Here is a 14,114-nt window from a genome sequence, read left to right on the forward strand (position 1 = left end):
AATGTCAAGGACATGAACAAATCAAGGGGACTGGCAGGATAGTGGTACCCTCAATGAAACTAAGGAAGTTAAAAAAAAGGGGAGGATTTGAGTAGAAAGACAACGAGTTCTGCCTGGAAAATGTTGAGTTGGAGATACCTTTGGGATATCTAGTTGGAAATGTACAGTAAATAGTTGATGATGAAGATCTGAGATATATACATAAGTTATACAATAGTTGATGATGAAGAAAAGCTTCCTTAATTCATTTTAGTTCTGTGGTTGAGCTCTTTTATCTGATCCCCAGCAGAACATGCTTCCACTTCCCTATCTCCATCTCCTGCATATGGCGGAGTGGAGGGCAGAATTGCGTTCTGTACCCTTTTTGCCACAAAATGGTGTGGATGAGGGCAGGAGCAGGGGGTGCTGGTAGATACTCTCATAGCAGCATAAGAATTGTTGAAGGGATTGTAGAACACAAAAACATGACTCTGTGAAACTTCTCTAGATGTTTCTTGATCATCCCTTTGATAATCTGATATAAATTTTGCTGCAAATCAAAGTCAAATTCAGAAACATTTAATTGTGGGCTCTACTCTATTCTTGTTCTTTTCCAGTTCTGTTCATATCTTCCATTTCTTCTTAAATTTTTAAAGGTCCTTGACAGTAATTCAACAGTTACATACATCAATTCATTCATTATCTTTTAAGGTAATTTGTCTGGGTCTAGTGACCTGAATATCTTGAGGGCTGAAAAAGATTCTTTTACTATCTTCTTATTTATCTTGGCTTTCTATTACCATTAGCCATTTTTGTGTTGGTCTTTCCAGGATAAAATTTTATTTCCTAAGAGAAAATAGAAGCAAATTATAATTAATTCTTGCTCTTTCACAGTTGATAGAGCATAGGCCCTGGAATCAGGGGGACCTGAGTTCACACTTGCTAGCTTTGTGACTCTGGGCACTTAACCCCAATTGCCTCAGAAAAATCTATTGATTCTGGCTTTTAGAGTCCCTGACAATAATCTTTTAAAATTATGCCTTGGTTATATTTTTTTTGACCTGCCTCTACTTTCTCTCCTATAGATACCTTTTTAAAAAATCAAAAATCATGAATAATTTCTCATTTTCCTAAGAATGTCCTTCTTCAGTTTCCCATCTTTACTGAGTTGATTTCCCCTATATAATTTTGTTGATAGCATTCTGTCCATCTTTTTTTCCTGAATCTTTTGAAATTTGTTTTCTAAAAATCTAGAGTGCATATCAAGATACTCTTTTTTCTTTCTTTTCCTTCTCTATTCCAAATTCTAAGATAGAGTGACCATTTCTTTAAGAATCCATCGTTTACATCCTCCGTTGTCCAAAAAGGCCTATGCTATGGCATAATTCTTTTCATCACATCAGAAGTCTTCTTTTTCATAGGATTCTTCTGAGCTTTCTACCACTCAAGCCTTTCCCCAGCCCTAGAACTAGGAGGCTAGAGAACTAGAACTAGAGAAAATCAGAGTTCAGGACAGTTTTCTTGCATCATTTCTTACATTACAATGCCCAGGTTTTTTGACATGTTTTTTTTTTTTTTTCTGAGAGAGCTATGATTTTTAAAATATATCTGTGTAGCCTGTCTTCAACATCAATATGTTTTGATAATAAAAAGAACTTGTGTTCTTTTTTAGCATTTTTGCTTTTTACTTCTCTTATTCTATTTTGACCTTATATTCAGTATACTTTTAATCCCAATTAGTTGTTACTTTTTTTGTATCTTTGAATAAACTTGCCATAATGGATTTGAGATTTTCTATTTTGTCAGTATTTCTTCTATGCGGGCTACAAATTTTTCTTTCATGATTTTATTCTCTCTTGAATCATTTGGAAACATCCTTCTGTGGATACATATACTTTTGAAAAAATACAGGATTCATTTTCTTTTGTCTTGCTTAAAGGTATTTTTTACTCATTTGGATCATGTGAAGGTCATCTTCCCTTCTGCTATGACTATCTTCCTTATTCATTTATCTTCTTATGCTTAAGGTTTTTACTGAGTTTTCTTCCTCTTAAGACCTTGACTAAGTTCAATATATTTTTCCTTTTTATACTCTGCTTACTTTCTGACTCCTTCTTCTTTGAGACAGAGCCATAAGAGTTGGACCTCAAAACTTTCTCAGCTTCTTCAACTATATTGAGAAATGTTCTTTCATTAAATTCACTTCTTTTTTCCAGTGATTTCTGGGAGTAAAGAGAATTGCCCTCCACTAGAATGCAATCTCCTTGGGAGTAGAGTTGAAATCTGCTTCTTTCTTCCACAAAATGATGCTTTAATTTGTGCTGCTCTACCAGAATGTGGGGTCAGTATAGGAAGGGATGCTGCCAGAGCACAGTGGGAATTAGGAATTAGACTTTTTAGCTGCTAATCCATCAGATTATTATTTCATTGGGATTCTTGATGTCTTAGCCTTTGGAGACAATTGCTATTATTTTATCGCTTCTGCATAATTCTTATTACAAAGAGCTTTCCTTTTCTCTTCTTTCCCATCTCCTAAATTTTTTACACAGTCTATTCCCTTTTGATGCTTTTTCTTCTTTTTTTAATCTTGAGGAATTTTTTAAAAAGAATACTTCATTAGGTATGATAGCATGAAAAGTAAAAAAAAAAGTATTCTTTGAGTACCTTTACATTGATAAATGTATATTACAAAATACAAAGTACTTTACTTGACAATGGTAAAATGACAAAAATAGTGACATCAGTATAGGCCATGATAAATTCTCCTTGCTGTCCTTTTTTACTGAAATAAAGAGCTTTAGTGCAGTGTCTATAGTCAACTATAATGGTGAATTCTTTTGACAAAAATGACTGATGGCTCACCAATCAAGGTCTCCTAAGTCCCAAACCAGAAAAAGAATTCCTTTTAGTTAAGGATTATGCTCTCTCTTACCCTGTTTAAAATACAGATACCTTCTAATTCCCATATTATGAATGAATGTTTGGGATAGGGTGATAGGGATGAAAAACTTAACTAGAATATGTTAATATATTAAAAGGGGAAAGAAAAATTAAAAAGAAGAACAAAAAAAGGGGCTATTAGAACAAGCACAACCTATTTCATAGCAGGCCTTAGATCCAGGTCTGAATAGGGGAAATGCTTTCAGGACTTTGCAGCAAACTCAAAGACTCTGACCTTAAGATTTTTCTTTGTTTCCACAGAAAGATAAAGCAGCAACCACATCAAAAGCAAGCTGGAAACAAAGATCTGGCTCTATCATCGGAAAATATATGGATGGAAAAGGAATCCCTAGATGGTAAGCACCATGTATGAAGAAGGAGAAATACTGGGAAGTCCCATAACTTCAATGCAGCTTCATCTGGAAAATGATGGAGTTAAACTAAATATCTAGGTTGTATGGTTTAGGCCAGAAATTCCTATCTTGATTTTGCAATTTACTAGCTCTGTGAATTTGGTCAACCCTTTCAAACTCTCTAGCGTTCATGTACAAAGGAGGGAGTTATACTAAATGACCCTTAAAAGACACCTTCTATCTATAAATCACTGATCCTACTGTCATTCCCAACTTATAAATCTATACATTGTACATTTCAAAGACTACTAATATATAAAATCCTTGAGAACAAGTATTATGTCATTTTTATTTTTGTATTTATTTCCAACACTTGTAACATGTTTTGAACATAGTAGGTGCTTATAATATTTGAATAATTGTATTGAATCAACTTTTCTGGGCCTTGGTTTATCAGATATAAAATTGAAATATTAATACCTGCCCCATATAAATCACAGAGTTGATGATGAGAATCAAGAAAGATAACATATAAAGTATTTTTGTAACTGTAAACGTAAGCTGTAATGAAGATATAGTACCTTAAAATATTAAATATTCCTTTTTTTTTGCTGAGGCAAATGGGGCTAAGTGACTTAACCAGGATCACACAGCTAGGATGTATTAAGTATCTGAGGCAAGATTTGAACTCAAGTCCTCCTGATTTCAGGGCTGGTGCTCTATCCACTGAACCATCTAGCTGCCCCAAAATGTTACATTTTAAATGTAAGCTAAGATATCATTGAGATTATCTTTATGATAGGCTGGTCCCCTAGTGTTAATAACAATATAATTGTTCCTTTCCTCTGATCATCAATGCTGTTGCCCACTCAGAGTTATGTGACTGTGATATTCAGACTGGAGAGGTGGTTAGCAGAAATAACTGACTTTCTGTCTAACGCAATAAGTAAGTAGGTGTCCAGAATTTGTTGCACAGAATTTTTGCTGCTACTCTCTCCTATTGTAGAAGACTTCCTCAATCCCTGAACAAATGGGAAAAAAGGCATGCTTTTTGACAATCATACTCTGTCTTATACTTTGAAGAAGAAAAAAGATGAAGGATGAGGTAACTAAACAGGAAAATTGATGCAATACAATATGATAAAAATTTATCAGATCCTTACTATGTGCTAGGCACTGTGCTAAGCACTAGGGATACAAATACAAAGAAAGCTATCCCCTGCCCTCAAGGTGCTTGTAATCTAATAGGGAAAGAAAAGGCAGAAGCTGTCCCAAATAGGGGTATGATGATGGTATAATCAAAACCAAGCAGAATAGCAGGTAGCAAATGAAACAGTTGTTGGAATTTTGAGCCTTCTATAAATAGGGTGAAGTTTATAAGAGTTTTTTCTCTGCCTTTCAGCCCTCCAATGAGAGGCAAAACAACTGAATATATCAATAAAATGTGAGTCCCAAAGCTGAAGCAATCTCCATGATGATGAGCTTCCTGGGGATAGGATTTTGAGGGGAGGACATCATGATGACACAGATATTAAAACCAAATATCTAATGGGAAAAGATATGGAGAATGAAGGGGGGGGAGGGACAGGAAAGGGAAGAGAAGGTAGAAAAGAGTAGAAAAGCTAGGGAGGGGTGTGAAGGAAAGAGAGAAAAGAAGAGAATAATAATAGCAGTATTTTCTTGATCTGAAGATAGTCCTTCCCTCAAGAAAATCTGGTTTTCATAAAACCTGACTGCAATCTATATCAGTATATTTTGTAAAAAGAAATTCATAAAAACCTTACCATTTGAAGTACAGTTTGTGGTAGCCTATGTTTAGACCAATGTAGTAATATACCTTTGTTTAATATTTTAGTTTATACTATTGTTATTGTCCATTCTTTGTTCTCAAAGAAGACCATGACATCACAATAGTGATATCTTGACTTGCTCCTGAATTGGATATTAGTGAGGCAGAACTGTGCAAAGTCATCAGCCTTCCTCTCTCCTTCAGAATCAGAACAATAACAATTTATAACCCATCATTATCATCATAACCATCATTTATATAGCACTTGAGGTATGCAAAATGCTTTACAATTATCTCATTTTCTCCTCACAATAGCCCATGGAAATACAGGGCTATACTTCTCTCCATTTTATAAATGAGGAAACTGAGGCAATAAGTATCTGAGGCCATATTTTAACTCAAATTTTCCTGACTTCAAGATTACTTCTCTATCCATTGCATAGTGTGGTTAATAGACTTGAAAGAACAGTGAATTATTATCAAAGGATCAAAGTTCAAAGTTTGATTTTGCTTACTTTCTTACCTATATATTCTTGAGAAAATTATTTAATCTCTCAGGCCCTCAATTTTCCCCATCAATAAACTGAAGGAATGGGCTTTTCTAGTAACTAATAAATATCTGAGGCCTTATTTGAAGTCAAATTTTTCTGACTCAAAGACTAGTGCTCTATCCATTGCACAATGTGGTTAATAGACTTGAAAGAACACTGAATTAGTATCAAAGGATCAAAGTTTGATTTTGCTTACTTTACTACCTATGTATTCTTGAGAAAATGATTTATTCTCTCAGGATCTCGATTTTTCCCATAAATAGAATGGAGTGAGCTTCTCTAATCTCTAAGGAGCTGTCTAGTCCTAAACTCTGGGATCTGGGGAATAATAATATAATAACTCTGTGCATCATAAGCAATCCAGATATCATCTTCTTACCGATGAGCCTTAAGTTCCTTGCTCAGAATTGCAAGGCTCAGACAAAACATTAAACCAAAGTCTTGCCCAGTGGAGGAGAAAATGATCCAAATTGGAAGTTAGAAGACCTCTATTTGAAACCTGTTTCTGTTATTTACTAGCTATCTGGCCTTGGGTTAAATGCCTTCATTTTTCTGAGCCATAGTTTCTTCATCTGTAAAATGTAAGAATTGGAGTCAAAATGTAAGGTCCCTTCCAGCTTTAAATATAAATGAACCTATATGAACCCTAACTTTTTTTTACAAGAATGTGAAAAGTAGGAGAAATAAAGCAGATTAGAAAAGTGCACTTGACTGAAGCTCCATCATCTGTCAAACAAAAAACTGTGTTCAATCATTACAGAGAGGGCAAAGGAAAGGAGGAGGTTCATTAAATAACAGTATGGAATCTCCATTTCTTAACTTCTTGAAAGTGAGAGCAGGGCAAGGGCATGACAGATAATTCCAATGAGTCATATTTAATTAACTCAAAGGTAACCTATTTTGCTGCTACTGGGATACAGGGTAACTGAATTTGATTCCCTGAAGAGTTGGCTCATTGCTTATCCACAAAAGAAACCAACCAATGACATTTATATTTTTGGCCAAAGTTTTTTTCCTAGCCACATAGAAGAGCAAACTGAAATACAGAGAGCCAGAAGGAAATAATTTAGTTTAAGTGCTCTAAATTATGAAGAATCATCCAGTGGGGAGCCAGCCTAATGGAGTGGAATTCTGAAATCCTAGAGTCTGCAGCACTGGATTTTAGTTCCAGCTCAGCCACCAACTGATTGCGTGTCATAAGGAAAATCACCTTAGCTCTCAGGTCCTCAGATTTCTCACCTGGAAAATGAGAGGGATTTATTCTGAAACACAACCAACATTTCCTAAGTGCCTAAGTTGAGCCAACCAGTATAGAAAGCTCAACATTTGCTATTAGTTGGAAGGAGCCTCAGAAGCCATTGAGTTTAATCTGTGCCTGAATAGAAATCCCCTTTGAACTCCAGCAAATGATGATCCAGTCTTAGCTTGGAGATCTCCCAGAAAAAGAACTGGCTACCACCACTTTTGGTCAACTCTAAACATTTGGAAATATTTCCTTTTGTCTAACTGAAATCTATCTCTTTGTGACTTCCACCTATTATTACAATTTCTGCCTTCCAGGATAAAGTAAAAAAGTTTAATTCTTCTTCCTTGAGATAGCCTTTCAAACTTTTGAACTACTATTGGGTTCTACTCCCCATCCCTTAGTCTTCTCTTTACCAAGTTAAGTATATTTAATTACTCAAAATCATTATTATGTTTTTTATTAAAGCTTTGTATTTACAAAACATATGCATGGGTAATTTTTCAACACTGACCCTTGCAAAACCTTCTGTTCCAAATTGTTTCCTCCTTCTTCCCACCCCCTCCCCTAGATGGTAGGTAGTCTAATACATATTAAATATATTAAAATATGTGTTAAACCCAATATATGTATATACATATTTATACAGTTATCTTGCTGCACAACAAAAATCAGATCAAGAAGGAAAAAATCCTGAGAAAGAAAACAAAATAGAAGCAAACAACAACAGAGAGAGTGAGGATGCTATGTTGTGGTCCACACTCAGTTCCCAATTCTCTCTCTGGGTGTAGAAGGCTCTCTTCATCATTGAACAATTAGAACTGTTTTGAATCATCTCATTGTTGAAGAGAGCCACATCCATCAGAACTGATCATCGTATAGTCTTGTTGCCATGTATAATGATCTCCTGGTCCTGCTCATTTCACTCAGCATCAGTTCATGTAAGTCTCTCCAGGCCTCTCTGAAATCATCCTGCTGGTCATTTCTCATAGAACAGTAATATTCCATAACATCCATATACCACAATTTATTCAGCCATTCTCCAATTGATGGGCATCCATTCAGTTTCCAGTTTTTGGCCACTACAAACAGGGCTGCCACAAATATTTTTACACATGTGGGTCCCTTTCCCTTCTTTAAGATCTCTTTGGGATATAAGCCCAGTAGAAACACTGCTGGGTCAGGGTATGCACAGTTTGATAACTTTTCGAACATAGTTCCAAATTGCTCTCCAGAATGGTTGGATGTAGTCACAACTCCACTAACAATGTATCAGTGTCCCTGTTTTCCCACATCCCCTCCAACATTCATTATCTTTTCCTGTCATCTTAGCCAATCTGACAGGTGTATAGAGTTGTCTTAATTTGCATTTCTCTCATCAATAGTGATTTAGAGCACCTTTTCATATGGCTAGAGATAGTTTCAATTTTTTCATCTGAAGATTGTTCATATCCTTTGACCATTTATCAATTGGAGAATAACTTGATAAAATCATCATTATTAAAAGTTTTAAATTAATTTTTTACTAAGACACAGGTTCTTAATCTGAGGTTCACAGATTCAACTCCTTGGATAGATTTTAAGGGGTTCATGAACTCAGATGAGAAAAAAAATTTACATGGGAATAATAATCATGATAGCACTTATATAGTGCTTTAAGATTTAAAAAGCATTTCACAAATATTATTGCTTTTTAATCCTCTCAATGGGAGGTAGGTGCTATTACCCCCATTTTACATATTGGCAATAGAACCAGATAGTTAGTGGTTAAGTTACTTGCCCAGAAAGTCTGGTAAGATGGGTCAAACTAAAAAGTATCTATATGTTCCTAAAGTTAATAGATGGCACCTAGAGTTTCTTGAGTGGTACTAAGAAGAGTGGATTGATATGATCAGATCCACTCTTTAGAAAAAAATACTTCCAGGGCTACATTGAAAATAAATTGGCTTTGGAAAGAAACACAGATATCAATTAAGAAAATATTGCAATAATTTAGGTGAAAGATGATAAGGGCCTGAACTAGACAGGTGGCTATTCTGAAGCTAGATTTGGTCTCTCTTTACTCCAGGTCTGGCCCTTTATCTACTGCATTAAGCTAGGTGAAATTTAACATTCCATTCAATTAAGAATACAGACTTCAAAATATTATTTTGATAAAGGATCCAGACTTTAGCAGACTGCCCCAAAATCCATCACACACACACACACTACTCTACAATCCTTTTCAGCTATCACATGCTATGAATATTATTCTACCACAGTACAATTATCTAAAGCAGTGGTTCTCAAAGTATGGTCTAGAGAATCCTGGGGATCTCTGAAACCCTTTTAGCGGGTCTACAAATTCAAAAATAGTTTTTATTTCCAATATGGTAAATGTCTATAAATATAATCCAGATAAACAAAAACTCTTTGGAGAGATCCTCAATAATTTTTAATAGGATAAAGATGCTGAAAACAAAAGTTTGAGAACCACTGATCTAAAGTAAAGATACTACAATTGGGATCTCATTTATCCAACTCATAAATTGGCTGGGAAGAAACAAAGGACAGGTTTCCTTTGATAAGTATTGACCCATTACATGCACCTTTCACACATGTAACTAATATTATGAGGAACACCGCATTTCCAGGCCTTAAAAGGTAGTCTTCATGAATTGCTATGACAAAAGATAAAACCATCACTTGGGAACCATTTTTCTGATGACACAGCTCTTGAAACTTAGCAAAGCTGGTTTCCAAAGGAAGAGGCATATAACCCATCATCTTAGCCACACTCAGAGCCTTTGCAAAGTCTTTGATAGACCCTAGCAGAACTTGTGTTCTGTTGGCATAACCCTCAAGAACACAAGCACGATGAGACCAACTACAAAGATGCGATACCAGGAGATTACAGCAAGATCTGATTAGTGTGACTAATGAATTCTGTAAACTGATCTCATGTGTTCATTTTCCCATAATTTGAAGTTATTATTATGGAAAACATGGCAATTGGCTCCAAATCAATGGAAATACAGCAATAATATCACTTATGGATTCATTATTTTACTGATCAAGGCCTAATTGCTTAATGGAAGTTATTATTTAAGAAAAAAATGGTACATTTCATTCGTATATAGAGCTATCAATGAGGAAATCATTCCTACCAATGTAGAACAATCAAAAATCAGAGTTATCCAGACCGGGTCATACAGTCAGTAAATATCAGAGGTAGGAAGTCAACTTAGGAATTCCTCTGTCTCAGCTATGACCCAATGTCTTTTGAGATTTCCATTCAATACTCATATAATTTTAGATACCAGTGAAGTAAAATGCATTTCCCAGTGAGATGATACAGCTAGGGGACACAGTGGTTTTAACTTTAGACTTTGAATCAAGAAGTCTTGAATTCAACTCTGGCCTTTATGTGATTCTGAACAAATCACTTAATATCCGTCTGCCTCATTTTCCTTATTTATAAAATAAAGATAATGATAGCACTTTCTCCACAGGGCTATTTTAACAATTAAGTGAAATATTTCAAAAATGCTTTGCACCCTTGAAGTGGTATAAATGTTAGTCACTATCATCATCATCATTATTATTTCCTTCTTACCTGCTGCTTCTCCAATAAGAGATTGAGTGAAAGATGAACAGCAATTAATGTGTAGAAACTAGAAGGAACAATTAAAAATTCATTATTTAGAATATTAACAATTGAACTGTCAGATTTGTTTGTAAAGTGAGATGAATGAAAAGCCCAAGAGACAGTTTCTAGATAATTAATAATGATTTATTAATTAAGCTAGCTGATAATCAATAAATTGATGGTTAGCTGTTTCTCTCCATAAATAGACTTCCAATGAGGAACTGAAGGCTGTAAATACTTTTTGACAGGGAATACTTCTGTCAAGAAAAATTAACATTGATTAGTGAACAATTAATGGGAGAAGGCATATTATTGAAGAGGTGGGCTAAAAATCTTGAGCTTCTCCTGATGAGAATGTGGTTTGATCATAAAACTCAGCTGCCTCTAGAAATCTGGACAGATGAATCCATCTCCATCTAGAACACTGTGTTTGGTTTTCTTAGCCTCCAATTGGGGAGGAGAGGATACAAGGGCATAATAAAATACTATAGAATTGGGATTCACTCAGATTAGATTCTGTTTATACTTTATTTTTTATTTATTTTTTATATTTGGTGTGTATCTAATCTTATTATTATCATCTGTTTATTTCAACAAAATTCTCACCAAAATCCCAAATTTTCACTGTAGTTATTTACTTCATTATTGCTTTATTAATCATGTTGGGAGAAAAAAAATCATAGCAAAAGGGAAAAATCATGAGAGAGAAAAAGAAAAATGAAAAAAGAAGTTAACATAGCATGTGTTGATTTACAATCTCCATAGTTCTTTTTCTGGATGCAGATGGGATTTTCTGTACAAAGTCTATTAGTGTTACTTTGGATCACCTGTTTATACTTTAAATAGAAGAAAGGTCTTCTAGTTGGAGAGTAGAGAATGTTCTCAGAGGATATGGGCAATGTCATCTATTGGCAGTGTCTTTCAGAAACTGACCAACTGTAGGCAGTTGATCCCTAAATGAGTAATCAGGAAAAGAAAAATTTGGAATCTAGTTTAATAATTAATAATTGATATAATAAAAAACACTTCTCTTACTCTTATCTTTGATTCTTTTAACAGTTTCTTCAATGAATTACTAATTGATACTTAAGGATAAATACTTAAGGATTTTAAAGTAAGTACAGGGTTTATGATGGTAAACAATGTGAAAGGAAGAAGGAGAAAGACTGACAAAGGCAGTGACATGAGACATTGGGAATAATCCCCTTTGGCATGCAGACCTTACAAAAAAAGAGGCAGGGAAGTAAAAATATAAAATTGCCCATTTCATTGATCCTTCATATCCTCAGGCTCAGACATCTCATCTCATCTGGTTGTCTGGTTTCTGAAAACATGTCTTGATGTAGTTTTCTGGGCTTCTAGTTAATTCTACTCTTAGGTGTTCTGGGATGAACAGGGTTTTGGAACAACTTCTAATGGAGTTCCTTCTCTGTCAAAATCTCTTATAAAAGTAGATCTTAATAGATTTTAATCTTTGTCAATAACCAGGTGAGGTAAAAAGAACTAGGTCAAATCTTCTGTCTCTACTTTTAGAAAATTCTGAACACAATTTTTATATTTGACATATATCTAATCTTATTATTATCTGTTTGTTTAAGTAAGGTTATCATTCAAACCCCAAATTTTCACTGTAGCTATTTACTTCATTATTTACTGTAGTTATTTCCTTTTAGTTGTTCAGTTCCCTCTTTAGGAGAATGAGATTCTGAGAAAGAACTAATAACAGAACACTTTTTATAAAAAGCTAACTTTTAATTCAAGAATGCATTTAAAGGTTGCCAAATTCACTTTTTAAAAAATTTTTAAAAATAACTTTTTATTGACAGAACCCATGCCAGGGTAATTTTTTACAGCATTATCCCTTGCACTCACTTCTGTTCCAATTTTTCCCCTGCCTCCCTCTACCCCCTCCCCCAGATGGTAAGCAGTCCTTTACATGTTAAAGAGGTTACAGTATCACCTAGATACAATATATGTGTGCAGAAACGAACAGTTTTCTTGTTGCACAGGGAGAATTGGATTCAGAAGGTATAAATAACCCGGGAAGAAAAACAAAAATGCAAACAGTTTATATTCATTTCCCAGTGTCCTTTCTTTGGGTATAGCTGCTTTTGTGCATCCTTGATCAATTGAAACTGAATTAGATCTCTTTATCGAAGAGATCCACTTCCATCAGAATACATCCTCAAACAGTATCATTGTTGAGGTATATAATGATCTCCTGGTTCTGCTCATTTCACTTAGCATCAGTTCATGTAAGTCTCGCCAGTCCTCTCTGTATTCATCCTGCTGGTCATTCCTTACAGAACAATAATATTCCATAACATTCATATACCAGAATTTATTCAGCCATTCTCCAATTGATGGGCATCCATTCATTTTCCAGCTTCTAGCCACTACAAACAGGGCTGCCACAAACATTTTGGCCCATACAGGTCCTTTTCCCTTCTTTAGTATCTCTTTAGGGTATAAGCCCAGTAGAAACACTGCTGGATCAAAGGGTATGCACTATGTTTTTGAGCATAGTTCCAAATTGCTCTCCAGAATGGCTAGATGTGTTCACAATTCCACCAACAATCCCTGTTTTCCCACATCCCCTCCAACATTCTGTATTATCTTTCCCTGTCATTCTAGCCAATCTGACAGGTGTGTAGTGGTATCTCAGAGTTTTCTTAATTTGCATTTCTCTGATTAATAATGTTTTGGAGCATATTTTCATATGTCTATAAATAGTTTCAATTTCTTCATCTGAGAATTGTCTGTTTATATTCTTTGACCATTTATCATTTGGAGAATGGCTTGATTTCTTATAAATTAGAGTAAATTCTCTGTATATTTTGGAAATGAGGCCTTTATCAGAACCTTTGACTGTAAAAATGTTTTCCCAGTTTATTGTTTCCCTTCTAATCTTGTCTGCCCAAATTCACTTCAATTGTAACAAAAGATTCTGAGATGCTGTGTATAAGTACATTGAATAATCAATTTTCAAAACAATGCATATCAAATAATAAGTTGTTTATAATAAAACATTTTCACTTATTAACCAGTATAACACTGAGTAAAATTGGATATTTCTTTAGGGCAATACCAAATAGACCACAGAACATTATTTTAAGGTAACTGCACTGAAATTATTAACACAGAACAGAAAACAATATGACATTAACCTCACTAAATAATGGAATTATTTCCTAATTTTGCAAATCTTTACATCATTAGCTAATTATCCCCATAAGATTGTAATTCATTAAAGCAACTTATCTTATACAGAATATATAATTACTGACAAGCAGATGACAAAGTTAAATACTTATCTATTTTGTTGTTTAGAATATAGAAAGGACTATAATTCTAAGCTAAATAGTTTAAATCTTAAACCTGCACCTTATTATAGTAGCTTATATATACTCTAGTATTAGCCTTTGAGGTAAAGATTTAATATTTTATTCATAGTGATCACTTGACATGATTATAGAAATTTGCCATAAAAGAAGAATAGGGACATATATAGTAAGAGAAAATGTCCCCCCATCTTGATGTTACTTCCAGATTAAAGTCCTATGAATAGTCAATGGTATTGAGCCAGACTTAAATGGGGAATATTTTATATTCAGGAGGAAATAGTGAGGGG

General features: G+C 34.4%; 1 protein-coding gene across 1 annotated transcript in view; it reads left to right on the forward strand.

The window, feature by feature from the left end:
- The window catches only part of CRACR2A (calcium release activated channel regulator 2A), a 219,174-nt gene that overhangs the window by 143,467 nt on the left and 61,593 nt on the right, over nt 1-14,114 (forward strand). Inside the window, exon 11 of the mRNA XM_051963345.1 lies at nt 3,181-3,275. Within this exon, the coding sequence (XP_051819305.1) occupies nt 3,181-3,275 (95 nt within the window). The remainder of the gene's footprint in view (nt 1-3,180; nt 3,276-14,114) is intronic.

This window comes from Antechinus flavipes, chromosome 5, assembly GCF_016432865.1.
Source record: "Antechinus flavipes isolate AdamAnt ecotype Samford, QLD, Australia chromosome 5, AdamAnt_v2, whole genome shotgun sequence".
Taxonomy (NCBI): domain Eukaryota; kingdom Metazoa; phylum Chordata; class Mammalia; order Dasyuromorphia; family Dasyuridae; genus Antechinus; species Antechinus flavipes.